The sequence below is a fragment of the Rhincodon typus genome, chromosome 8, assembly GCF_021869965.1.
Source record: "Rhincodon typus isolate 14 chromosome 8, sRhiTyp1.1, whole genome shotgun sequence".
NCBI lineage: Eukaryota > Metazoa > Chordata > Chondrichthyes > Orectolobiformes > Rhincodontidae > Rhincodon > Rhincodon typus.
In genome coordinates, this window is record NC_063339.1 from 23,094,494 (window position 1) to 23,108,064 (window position 13,571).

At 42.4% G+C, this 13,571-nt stretch overlaps 1 protein-coding gene across 4 annotated transcripts in view; it reads right to left on the reverse strand.

Moving 5' to 3' along the window:
* Window positions 1-13,274, reverse strand: part of LOC109937111 (ubiquitin thioesterase OTUB2-like) — an 18,531-nt gene extending 5,257 nt beyond the window's left edge. The window contains exons 1-3 of one of the 4 annotated variants that reach the window (XM_048599923.1): window positions 13,177-13,274; window positions 9,729-9,821; window positions 2,794-2,912 (exon numbers count right to left, since the gene is read on the reverse strand). In XM_048599923.1, coding sequence (XP_048455880.1) covers window positions 2,794-2,912; window positions 9,729-9,821; window positions 13,177-13,188 — 224 coding nt within the window. In that variant the 5' untranslated portion in view covers window positions 13,189-13,274. Of the gene's footprint in view, window positions 1-2,793; window positions 2,913-9,728; window positions 9,822-10,224; window positions 10,556-13,164 lie in introns of those variants that run through there. The other 3 variants (XM_048599922.1, XM_048599924.1, XM_048599925.1) reach the window with 3 other exon arrangements.
* Window positions 13,275-13,571: the final 297 nt, after the last annotated feature.

Consider the following 13,571-nt stretch of genomic DNA (forward strand, 5'->3'; position numbering starts at 1 on the left):
GGGGGGGAGTTGCGGTCCTTGAAAAACGAGGACAACTGAGATGTACAGGAGTGGAATGCCTCATCCTGGGAGCAGATGTGGCAGAGGCGAAGGAATTGGGAATAGGGGATGGCATTTTTGCAGGAAGGTGGGTGGGAGGAGGTGTATTCTAGGTAGCTGTGGGAGTCGGTGGTCTTGAAATGGATATCGATTTCTAGGTGGTTGCCCGAGATGGAGACAGAGGTCCAGGAAGGAGAGGGAGGTATTGGAGATGGTCCAGGTAAACTTAAGGTTGGGGTGGAAGGTGTTGGTGAAGTGGATGAACTGTTCGAGCTCCTCGTGGGAGCACGAGGCGGCACCGATACAGTCATCAATGTAACGGAGGAAGAGGTGTGGTTTAGGGCCAGTGTAGGTACGGAAGAGGGATTGTTCCACGTAACCTACAAAGAGGCAGGCGTAGCTTGGGCCCATGCGGGTACCCGTGGCCAACCCCTTTGTCTGTAGGAAGTGGGAGGAATTAAAAGAGAAATTGTTGAGGGTGAGGACGAGTTCGGCTAAGCAGATGAGGGTGTCAGTAGAGGGGGACTGGTCGGGCCTGCGGGACAGGAAGAAGCGGAGGGCCTTTAGGCCATCTGTATGGGGAATGCAGATGTAGAGGGACTGGACGTCCATGTTAAAGATGAGGTGTTGGGGACCGGGGAATTGGAAGTTCTGGAGGAGGTGGAGGGCGTGGGTGGTGTCACGGACATAGGTGGGGAGTTCCTGGACCAAGGGGGAGAAAATGGAGTCCAGATAGTTGGAGATAAGTTCGGTGGGGCAGGAGCAGGTGGAGACAATGGGTCGACCAGGGCATTCAGGTTTGTGGATTTTGGGAAGGAGATAGAAGCAGGCGGTGCGGGGTTGGGGAACGATGAGGTTGGAGGCCGTGGGTGGGAGGTCACCTGAGGTGATGAGGTTGTGGATGGTTTGGTGCTCGGGGGTGGGGTCATGATCAAGGGGGCGGTAGGAGGAGGTGTCGGAGAGTTGCCATCTGGCCTCGGCGATGTAGAGATCAGTGCGCCATACTACAACTCCGCCTCCCTTGTCCACGGGTTTTATGGTGAGGTTGGGATTGGAGCAGAGGGCTGCACGTTCTGCGGGGGAGAGGTTGGAGTGGGTGAGAGGGGTCGAACGCCCTCAACCGTGTCTCCCACATTTCCCGCAACTCATCCCTCACACCCCGTCCCCGCAATAAGAACCAAAAAAGAATCGCCCTCGTCCTCACGCACCACCCCACCAGCCTCCGGATCCAACGCATCATCCTCTGACACTTCTGCCATCTGCAATCCGACCCCACCAAAGACATCTTTCCCTCCCCACCCTTATCTGCTTTCCGGAGGGACCACTCTCTCCGTGACTCCCTTGTCCGCTCCACACTCCCCTCCAGCCCCACCACACCCAGCACTTTTCCCTGCAACCGCAGGAAGTGCTACACCTGCCCCCATACCTCCTCCTTCACCCCCATCCCAGGCCCTAAGAAGACTTTCCACATCAAGCAGATGTTCACCTGCACATCTGCCAATGTGGTACACTGCATCCGCTGTTCCTGTTGTGGCCTCCTCTACATCGGGGAAACGAAGCGGAGGCTCGGGGACCGCTTTGCAGTACACCTACGCTCAGTTCGCAATAAACAACTGCACCTCCCAGTCGCGAACCATTTCAACTCCCCCTCCCATTCCTCAGACGACATGTCCATCCTGGGCCTCCTGCAGTGCCACAACGATGCTACCCAAAGGTTGCAGGAACAGCAACTCATATTCCGCTTGGGAACCCTGCAGCCCAATGGTATCAATGTGGATTTCACAAGCTTCAAAATCTCCCCTCCCCCTACCGCATTCCAAAACCAGTCCAGCTCGTCCCCGCCTCCCTAACCTGTTCTTCCTCCCACCTATCTCCTCCTCCCACCTCAAGCCGCTCCCCCATTTCCTACCTACTAACCTCATCCCGCCCCCTTGACCTGTCCATCCTCCCTGGACTGAACTATCCCCTCCCTAACTCCCCACCTACACTCATCTTTACTGGCTCCAACCCCGCCTCTCCAACCTGTCTGTCTCCTCTCCACCTATCCTCTCCTCTATCCATCTTCTATCCGCCTCCCCCTCTCTCCCTATTTATTTCAGAACCCCCTCCCCTCCCCATTTCTGATGAAGGGTCTCGGCCCGAAACGTCAGCCTTTCTGCTCCTATGATGCTGCTTGGCCTGCTGTGTTCATCCAGCTCTGCACCTTGTTGTCTCGCTTGTTCAAAGAAGTGAGTTTTAATAAGTGCCTAAGAGAACAAAAGTGAAGCAGATGCAAACAAGTGTAGAGTAGGATCCCAGAGCCAATGACACTGGGAGCTGAAAGCGTATCTACTAAAGTACCAAGAAACAATTAAAATATGAGATGCACGTGGCCAAAACTAGCTGAGAACAGACATGAGATTTATGGGGCTGGAAGAGATTATGTAGGTAGTGAGAATATAAAGGAATCTGCACAGCCATTTCCTGCCTGCGGGATATTCGCATTCATATACACTCATGTGTTAATTGTATAAATTAAGATTCAGTGTCTACAAGGGGAGGGGCACTCATTGGAAATAACTTGTGCACATGAATGCCTGTTTATATTTCGCAGTTATGTCCATACCCAAGAAGAATCAATGACTAACATATTCTACTTGTAAAAACACAAATCGGAACTATTTTTCATCGTTACCTTGCATCCATAACACTTTTCACTCAAACTATCCTTAACATAATACAATATTATAAGCAATGACTGTAAAATAAACTTACTTTTGTATTCCCTTTTTACTTCCAAGTAGCGACTCCAAGTAAGCAAAGCTTACTGCTCGATAAAAGCAGTTGCCATCGCCAAGTGTTTTTCTGAAGTAGGCATATTTTCGACCAATATCCTTAAAAACAAAATCTCACATAAGTTGACAAGTAATTTCCAATTCAGTTTTTTCAACATTTAAGTCACATGAAGTTTGCTGAAAACCTTTACCCATTCAAACTAGCATAATGGAAAGTAGTCCTTGAGGAATTTTGTTGCAGAGTGCCTTGGCATGTGTATGAAAAAAAAACAAATAGTTATATCAGCAATTTTTTTTTTTAGCCAAAAATGAACTGAGAAAAGCAAAACTATTTGGAAATTTCACATTGGAATCTCACAAAAAACAAAATCAGGGTGAAGATTTGCTGTTGAATTATCAGTATGACCGTAAATACATTTTGTTGAAGCTTTGTTCAATGTTTGGCTCCTCATAACTCAAGCTATTATGCTTATGAAATTTGTAAACCAGTTGGAGCTAGAGAGTTGCTAAAGGCCTGTACATATGCTACACAAAGGTTTGTTGGTTTGATCACACTGGTAATAAGCTTGTTAACCCAGCATATAATTTTCCAACATGTCCTGATTTTACAATGTGTTTGGTTTGTAGCTTCTCAAACTTAATTTGATTAAAGTGGGGTGTTTCAAAATGAAGTTCCAACAATACCCTTCCAGGAGATGAGGAGAAAAAGGCTATTACATAAATAATCTTAAAGGCTCAGGCAACAATCAATGGCAATCTTAAAAATGCTGAGAGATCAATAAAAACTGCACTCGAGGATCATTTATAAAACATTAGATTATTAGCTACAATTATTTTCTTTGCTAAAGTTAGATATCATTTGGGAAAAATGATAAAATTGTTCACTTTTTGATAAGGTCACATTTAATATACGATCATTTTCAAAGTGGAAAATGGGGTATGATGGAAAAATAATTACTGAACAAGATTTACTGGTTATTTACCCAGACATGTTAACACAAGTAACGACAGACATTCAGGAGGTTTGGGGAGCCAGGCCTCACTCATACAAGTGATTTATAAGAACCAGTATTCAGTACTGAAACGTTTAAGAAAACAAAATGCAACAATCCAATACATAAAAAGAAGGGAAAAAATTAAAACTGCAATTGTTTCGGCAGCATCTATAAAGGAAGATAACCAATGTTTTAAGTGGTAAATAATTGGCAGTTATTATACCTGAGCACCTTGCAAGTTTACAAGGTAGCCATATGTACAATGTTTCAGTTCTGACCACATCCAGAAAGTTAAATCTTTTCTTTCTTCATAGAGGCTACTATACTTACTGTGTGTTTAGAATCACGGCCTTCTATTCCTCAACTTTCTTAAGCATATGTGACTAGGGGCACAGGCTGACTGTAGATATCATAATACGTTAAAGGAGCGGGTTTGACTCTATGTGAAGCACGTATGGTTTTTATATTAGTCCAGCAAGAATTCCAAGAGTGGACATTTTTGGCTGGGTATCTACATGAACCAAAAAGTCAATGATACAAGTCTTTTTTTTTCCTTTTTAAAAATGCACTGCAGTTCCGATTGACTGCATACATCTCTCTCATTGTGTGCACTGTATAATCTATCCAGCTTCTGAAATCAGTCTGATTGTAAAGAATGTGTGAAGTGACTTTGGGCATAATCTGTAGCTCATGAATTTCTTAAACTAATAATTCGTTCCTGGATTAGTTTCTCAATGCCCAACTAGGATGTAGGTCATATCATAATCTGTTTTTGCATGTTGTTGGGTAATTAAAACAATGAATTCATGTGTCCATTTTAATTGCAATGTGTAGGGCATTGTTAGGTTTGTTTTTAAAAAAATGTCAGTGGTATCTAATCTATAATTGCTGACAGCTGCCCAAACAGAAAAGCTTTGGAGCATATTGAAATGTCTTTGGGATAGAAAAGTTAGAAAAGACCTAAACTGGAAAGGGACCAATATCTTAGCAGGGAGATTTGCTCATTCCATTATGAGAGACTTTATACTGATAGAGAGGGGAAATGGAAGAATTCTAAGTAGTAGTGTAAACAGAAGGATTGATGGGGAAGGTTCTGAACATGAGGACAGCAAGTCAATTAGCAACAGACAGAGAGTCAGAGTATGTAGTAACTCGGAGGAACTAATTAGTTATTTCACTGCAAGGGGTGTTGCAGGTAAGGCTGATGAACTCAGGACATATTTAAGAACATGGGATTGGGACGTCATAGCTATTACAAAAACTTGGCTGAGAGATGGACAAGATTGGCAGCTCAATGTTCCAGATTTTAGATGCTGTAGGAAGGATAGAAGAGGAGGCAAGAATGTGTGTGTGAAGGGGGTGGGGGTGCATTTTTGATTAAGAAATACGTTACTGCGGTAACAAGAAGATATTCTGAAAAATCGTCCAGTGAAAATTTAGCGGTAGAAATGGCAAATAAGAAAGGAAAGATCACTTTGATGGGATTGTACTATAGGCCTCCCAATAGTAAGAGGGAAATTGAGAAACAAATATGTAGGGAGATCTCAGATATATGTAAGGTTGTAAAAATGGGGGATTTTAATTTTCCAAACATTGGCTGGGGCTACCAGAGTGTTAAAGGTTTGGATGGTGAAGAATTTTCAAGTATGTTCAAGAAAATTTGCTTTATCAATATGTGGATGCTTCTACTAGAGAAGGAGCAAACGTAAACCTTCTTTTGGGCAATAAGCCAGGACAGATGACTGAAGTAAAAGTGGGGGAACACTTTGGGTCTAGCGATCATAATTCTGTTAGTTTCAAATTGATTATGGAAAAGGATAAGCCTTCCATAAAAGTTAAAGTTTTTAATTGGAGAAGGCAAATTTTAATGGTATGAGACAAGAATTTTCAAAAGTTAATTGGAGTAGACTGTTCACAGCTAGAAGGATGTCTGTCAAGTGGGAGGGGTTCAACAGTGTGATGATTTTGTTTCTGTAAGAGTGAAGGGTAAGGCTGGTGAGATTAAGGAACAATGGATGAATAAAGATATTGACTTTCTAGTCAAGAAAAAAAAGTCTTATTTTAGATATAGACAACTTCATTCAATTAAATCTCTTAAGAATGCCCCTACACACTTTGCATTCCTGATTTATTTCTTAATCAATATAAACAGGGGATATGAGATAGCATTGGCAGATAAGGTTGAGGATAATCCAAAGAGATTCTACAAATAAATTGAGCAAGAGGGTAACTAGAGAGTGGGTAGGGCCTCATAAAAGATCAAGGAGGTCGGCTTTGTGTTGAACCCCAGGAGATGCAAGAGATATTAAATTAATATTTCACGTCAGTTTTTACTGTGAAGAAAGAAATCGAGTCTAGAGAATGCAGAGAAATAAACTTTGATGTTTTAAAAACAGTTCACATTACAGAAGAAGGAGGTTCAGAAGTCTTTAGAGAATATAAAGGTGGATAAATCTCCGGGACCTAATATAATGTATCACAATTCTGGGAAATTATGAGACCCCTTGCAGATGGGTGAATTGCCTGCTGACTGGAGGTTGGCCAATGTTGTACCTTTGTTTAAGAAAGGTTTTACGGAGAAACCGGGGAGCTATACACCTCTGAGTCTGTCGTCAGTTGTAGGAGAATTGTTGGAGGCGATCATAAAATTTAAGAACATTTAGTGAGGCAAAAATTGATTAGGGATAGTCAGCATGGTTTTGTGCGAGGAAAATTGTATCTCACAAGTTTGATTTTTTTGAGGAAGTTACCAAAAAGATTGATGACGGCAGAGCAGTAGACATGCTTATTTGGATTTTAGTAAAGCCCTTGACAAGGTTCTGCATGGTAGACTACTTAGTAAAGTTAGGTCACATGGGGTTCAGGATGAGCTTGCCAGCTGAATACATAATTGCCTTATCGGCAGGAGACAGAGGGTTAAGGGTTGCTTTTTGGGCTGGAGGCCTATGCACAGGGATTGGTTCTGGATCCTGTGTTGTTTGTCATTTTTATATAAATGATTTGGATGAGAATATGGAAGGCATGGTTAGTAAGTTTGCAGATGACACCAAAATTGGTGGCAATACAGACAATGAAGAAGGTTTCTTTAAGATTACAGAGGGATCTTGATCAAATAGGTCAATGGACTGAAAAATGGCAGATGGAATTCGATTTGAATAAATGCAAGGTATTGCATTTTGGTACAACAAACAAGGGTAGGACTTATACAATTAATGGTAGGATTTTGGGTAGCGTTAAAAAACAGAGGGACCTAGGGGTGCAGGTAGATAGTTCTTTTAAGTTTGCGTCACATATAGACGGTGGTTAAAAAGGAGTTTGGCAAGCTTGCCTTCATTGCTCAGTCCTTCGAGTGTAGGAGCTGGGAAAATCATTTTTGGGTTGTACAGGACATTGGTGAGGCCTCTTCTAGAGTACTGTGTCCAGTTCTGGTCGCCCAGTTGTAGGAAGGATACTATCACGCTGGAGATGGCTCAGAAGAGATTTACCAGGATGTTGCCTGGAAGGTTTGAGCTATAAAGAAAGGCTGGATAGGCTGGAACTTTTTTTTAAACTGGAGAGTAGGAGGTTGAAAGGCAACCTTATAGAAGTTTATAAAATAATGAAAGGTATAGATAAGAGTTAATGGTAGTTTCCCAAGAATGGTCTTTTCTCTAGAATGGGGGATTTCAAGAGTAGGGTGCTCATTTTTAAGGTGAGAGGAGAGAGATTTAAAGGACACTTAACAGGCAAATTTTTTACACAGAGGATGGTTCGCATGTGAAATGAACTTTGAGGAAGTAGTGGTGGATGCCGGTACTATTGCAACATTTAAAACACATTTGGATAAGTACATGAATGGGAAAGGTTTGGAGGGATATGGGCCGGGAGCAGGGAGGTGGGACTAGTTTAGTTTGGGATTATGTTCAGCATGGACTGGTTGGATCAAAGGGCCTGCTTCCATGCTGTATGACTCTATGGACTGTTGGCCCAGCAGCTTGGCAGAGGTAAACCTCTGGACATCATGAAAAACCTGTTAGCTAATTTATATTTAAGTGTACAATGACTCCTATAATGTCACATTTACGCCATATGGGTCCAAACAAGATGCTATCAAACAAGCTACAGGCACATGATGTTTGAGCAGCAGGGTGGCTCAGTGGTTGGCACTGCTGCCTCACAGCGCCAGGGACCTGGGTTCGATCCCACCCTCAGGCGACTGTCTGTGTGGAGTTTGCACATTCTCCCCGTATCTGCGTGGGTTTCCTCCCACAGTCCAAAGATGTGCAGTTTAGGTGGATTGGCCATGGTAAATGCCCAAGGATGTTTAGGTTAGGTGGGTTAGACATGGGTAATGCAGGGATAGGGGAATGGGTCTGGATGGGATGCTCTTCAGAGGAGCGGTGTGGACATGTTGGGCCGAATGGTCTGTTTCCATACAGTTGGGATTCTATGAAATAGATTTCCAGAACGGTTTATAGGACAGAATTAAGAAATTAAGCACAATTTAATATGTAAAGTTTACGTTTTGAAAAATGGCAATATCATTAATACTTACCCCACACCACTAACATATGCAGATACCATTCTGACTATCATCATAGTTTTATACTACAGGTGACATAGGCATTTTTGCACAGAGAATTAGAATTCTTAATAACAGCTGCCCAAACAGGTTAATGTAATGTTGCAGACACAAATTGGCCTAGATTTTCCATTGGTAATGATGGTAAGAGTAAAAATTGTTAAGATGTCATCCTCATTACACATCTGAAAGTGAACTTCTTGATTGCACACATGTGCAATAGAATGCTGAAATCCAAAAGTTGCTATCAGTAACTGTACTCTGTAACCCCAGAGAGCAATCAATGGAAAATCAACTGAAGTGACAATAACTTCCACTCTGACACTGTCCTCCATTTTGTTAAATTAAGTGTAACTGAGCATACTAAGTTAATAATTAGTGCTATTCTTATCAGCCCTGAAAAGCTAATTTCATATTTGTGGAGTATCAAATTTCTCAATAATGAGAAAAATGATTTTTCAATCAGTTTTAAATAAATGTTCATCTTTAGTTTAGTTTCTACCTTAATCTAAAATCTAAATTAGAAATGAAGAATATTGATGGCTTTCAACTTTGTTGTTTGCCAGTGTGATTGGCTCTTTATCTGCCTGCTGATATCAGTGCTGCTGCCAGCCAAAACATCACTGTGACCAGGCAGCTGTTTTAAAGGACCATCGGCAAAGAAAAAAACTACATTACAGAGATCTTACCAGGGCTATAATGAGGGCACATCTGGAATGTTTTGTACAGTTTAATCTCCTTACTTAGGAAAGAATACAATTGCAATAGAAGCAGTTCAGTGAATTTTCATATGACAAATTACTGAGACAACAGGTTGAGCAGGTCAGGCCTATACCCATTAGAATTTAAAAGAATGAAAAGCGATTTCATTGAAATGTTTTGAGATCCTGAGTGGATGTAAGAGGGTGAATGCTAAGAACCTGTTTCCTTTCCCCTATAACAGAGGGCAGAAAGAAGTTTTACAATTACAGCTCGTTAAGACGGAAATAAAGATAACTTTTTTTTTTCCTCTCAAAGTTAGTCTGTAGCATGATCTTTTCCAGAGAGAGTGGAGAGCAGGTCATTGAATATATTCAAGGCTGAGTTAAATAGATTTGTGATCAGCAAGGGAGTCGAAGGTATGGGGTACAGACAGGAATGCAGGATTGAGGCCATGAGCAGATCAGTCATGATCTTAACAAATGGCAGAACTGGCTTGAGGTGGCAAATGGCCTTCTCATCTTAATTGTTTTCTTTTTTGTTGACAGACTTCATTCAAACAAATAGTGGGTACCTTTCTTCAACAATAACATAAAATCCAGGCCACAATTAGTGAATGCCATGATAAATATACAGAGCTATAACTGAACCATATCATACCTGCACTTTCTTTTGGTAAATTTTATCCTCAGGGTGTTCTTCTCCAAGTGCTAATATATCATTTTTATCAGAGACTATACAAACAGATCCAAACTACATAACAGAAGGGAAAAGAACACTTTAAGAGCATGGAAATCAGTTCTCAGAAGGAAATAAGTTTGTTTTTTAAATCCACAAAGACAAATCTATGAGTGAAGATCCAACATACAAATATTTTGTAATCAATGCCTAGCTCGTATTCCATGAATCATAGTTTACAAGTAGAAACACCAGAATTGATTGATTCTAACTTTCCTCTTGAAACAAGCATGAATGGAACAGCAACTAAAACATTAACCATTGAAGATGACAGGATTTCACAGAAATATTAAAGGCTGCACAGGAAACAGGATAATGCCTTTAAAGAATAATAAAATAAGGGGTTGATAGAATATAATGGGCAGGCCATCTTCATGAACAAGTAGTCAAAAAACTATATTAATGAGCATTTTCATACCATTTAGAAATGGTCTTTAGAAATAATGTAAAGCGGATTTTCTTTTCCTTAAGTCCATCTATTCAGCACAAATGCTGGTTATCAGAGATAAGTCGACCACAGACATAGGAGCAGAATTAGGCCATTCAGCCCATTGAATATGTTAAACCATTCAATAATGGCCAATATGTTTCTTAACCCCATTCTCCTGCCTCCTCCCCATAACCCTTGATCCCCTTACCAAACAAGTACTGATCTATCTGTATTGACCTCCACAGCCCTCTGCAGCAAAGAGTTTCACAGATTTACCACACTCTGGTTAAAAAGATTCCTCCTCATCTCAGTTCTAAAGGGCCGTCCCTTCACTCTGATGTTGTGCCCTCAGGTCCTAGTCTCACCTATTAGTGGAAACATCTCTATGTCTACTCTATTCAGACCTCTCAGTATTCTGTAAGTTTCAATCAGATCCCCCCTTATCCTTCTAAACTCTATTGAGTACAGACCCAGAATTCTCAAACACTTGTCATTTGACAATCCCTTCATCCACAGTACCATTCATGTAAACCTCCTGTGGACCCCCTCCAATGCTAGCACATGCTTGCTTAGATATGGGGCCCAAAACTGCTCACAATATTCCAAATGCAATCTGAGCAGAGCCTCAAATAGCTTCAGCACTACATCTCTGCTTTTGTTTTCTAGCCCTCTTGAAATTAATGCTATCATTGCAACTGCCTTCCTAACTGCAACTGAAAGGTTAACAGAATCCTGGACTAGGGCTCCTAAGTCCCTTTTCTGCTTCAGGTTTCCAAGGCTTTTCCCTGTTAAGAAAACAGTCTATGCCCCTACTCTTCTTACCAAAGTGCATAATCTCACACATTCCCACAGTGTATTCTGTCTGCCATTTCTTTGCCCACCTTCCTAGCCTGCCCGAGTACTTCTGCAGCCTTCCGGCTTCCTCAACCCCACCTATCTTTGTATGATCTGCAAATTTAGTAACAATATCTTCAGTTCCTTCATCCAGATCATTAATGTATAACATGAATTGTTGTGATCCCAACACAGACCCCTGCTGAATTCCAGAAGTCACCAGCTGCCAACCTGAAAAATACCCAGTACCTTGCCCCTAACATCATGGCCTCTTCTCTTATTTCGCAGCCTCCTGTGCAGCACCTTGTCAAGGCCTTCTGGAAATCCAAATAGATCACATACGCTGGCTCTCCCTTGTCTGACTTCGTCAAAGAATCCTAACAGATTTGTCAGGCATGGCCTCCCCTTGAGAAAGCCATGCTGCCTCAGCCCTATTTTACCATGTATTTCCAAGTACTCTGCAATCTCAACCTTATTAATGGACTCTGAATTCTTAGCAATGACAGAGGTCAGACTAACCAGCCTATTGTTTCCTATCTACTGCCTCCCTCCCTTCTTAAAAACAACGGTGTTACATTAACCATTTTCCAGTCCTCTGACACCCTCCCTGACTCAAGTGATTCAGTGTAGAGATCACCACCAACGTCTGCCCAATCTCCTCCACTTTCTCCTTCAGAACTTTGGGGTGTAGTTCATCTAGCCCAGGTAATGAGTAAGCCCAGGTAATAAGCAAGTCCAGGTCTGGTTCAGACCTTTCACCTTTCCTAGCACCTTCTCCTTAGTGATGGCCACTACACTCACAACTGGCCCCAACTCTGTCAAAGTTCAAGCATGCTTCCACTGTGAAAACGAATGCAAAGTACCAATTCAGTCTCATTTTCCAAGGATCCCATGTCCACTCTTGCCTCTCTCTTAACTTTTAGATATCTTATAAAAAATTCTTGCAGTCTTGTTTTATAATACTAGATAGCTTACTCTCATATTTCATCATCTCCCCCTTCTTTATTTCTTTTATACTTATACACTGCTGCTTTTTAAAGGCTTCCCACTCCTCAGGCTTCCCACTAATCTTTAACATTCTGTATGCTTTTTCTTATGAAAGCAAAAGGAATAGGCATACAATGTGGTGGAGATTAGTGGAAAGTTTTATCAGAAATTGCTCTTTACTGACCAGTGCATCTGCCACCCAATGAATAAATTTGAACACAGCAGACCTATACTATAATGTACAAAAAATCCACAAGATTACAAGTCATCAGTTTTAGGGCACGGGTTGGAACACCCTGAACTACTGGACTTTGGTTTCAAATCTCATTGGCAATCCTAGTGAAAGACTGCAAGAAGGTGTGAGAAATAGAAAATTCACAATGGCTAATATTAGAATTTTGGGATATTATTGGAGTCTTGATCTAGAACAAGAATTTGAAGTGATATCAAATGAAGCATTTGTAAACCCCGAACCAACACAACATAGCTTTGTTAACACAGCATAACTTTATTAACAAACTGTATAATATGAATAAAAAGAAAATGCATCATTGATCCTGACCACCAAAGCAAAGTGTGCATCAGGGTTCACATTTCAGGTCTGTGACTTCATCAGTAGACCTGAAATGTTAACCGTCAATCCACAATTGCTGCCTGACAGAGTGACATTTCCATCAGCACCCGCAGCATTTGGAGAAATTATATTATCTGCCCACAACAACACCACCTTTCCCTCTGGTTTAGCGAAGCACATCTCACCTTAAATTCTCACCACAATAACTTTTTGCAAAACTCCTGCACAATTTAAAGACAAGCATATCTTTAAGTTCACTGCTTTACAGCAGACGGGTGAAAGCATAGAAAGGGCATATATCTTGGTCAGCAGAACTGGTTACGTTTTCCCTGGCTTGGTGTTGTGACAACGGCATCTAACTACAAAATCTATTGGGGAAATCAGGCCAACAACCATCCTGTTTCATCCCAGCCCATCAATCCTGTAGCATCTATTCTCAAAACCACCCTCCCCCCATGCTATGGAATTATGTTTACTCCTCACAGTGGCAGGAAGGTGGGTGGGGGTTGGGAGAAGGGAGCGAAAGGACGAACCCCCAGACTTACTGCACCATCCATTGCACCCACAGTGGAGGAGGAGGAGGAAGAGGAAGGGTGAGCACTGAGCTCCTGCCGTCCACTGAGATGCAGCACGGGGCCCGCGATTGACACATTGCTCAGGGGTGGGACGTCACCTAGCCCCGCCTACCCCGCTGCAGGAAGTGACACGTGGACATGTCATAAGCGGTGGCCCCGCCCCCCACACCGGAGCCACGGGTCAGGTGGTTTCAGGCGACGGCCCAATCAGAGCAGCGTACTGCGGAGGTTGAAGGCGGTAGCCCAATCGGAGCAGCATGCAGCTGAGGGAGGAGGCGGAGACCCAAACAGAGTGAGGGAGAAGGCGGCGGTGAAGAGCGTGAGCGTGGGAGGCGGTTCAGTCAGTGCAGAAGGAGGATGGGGGC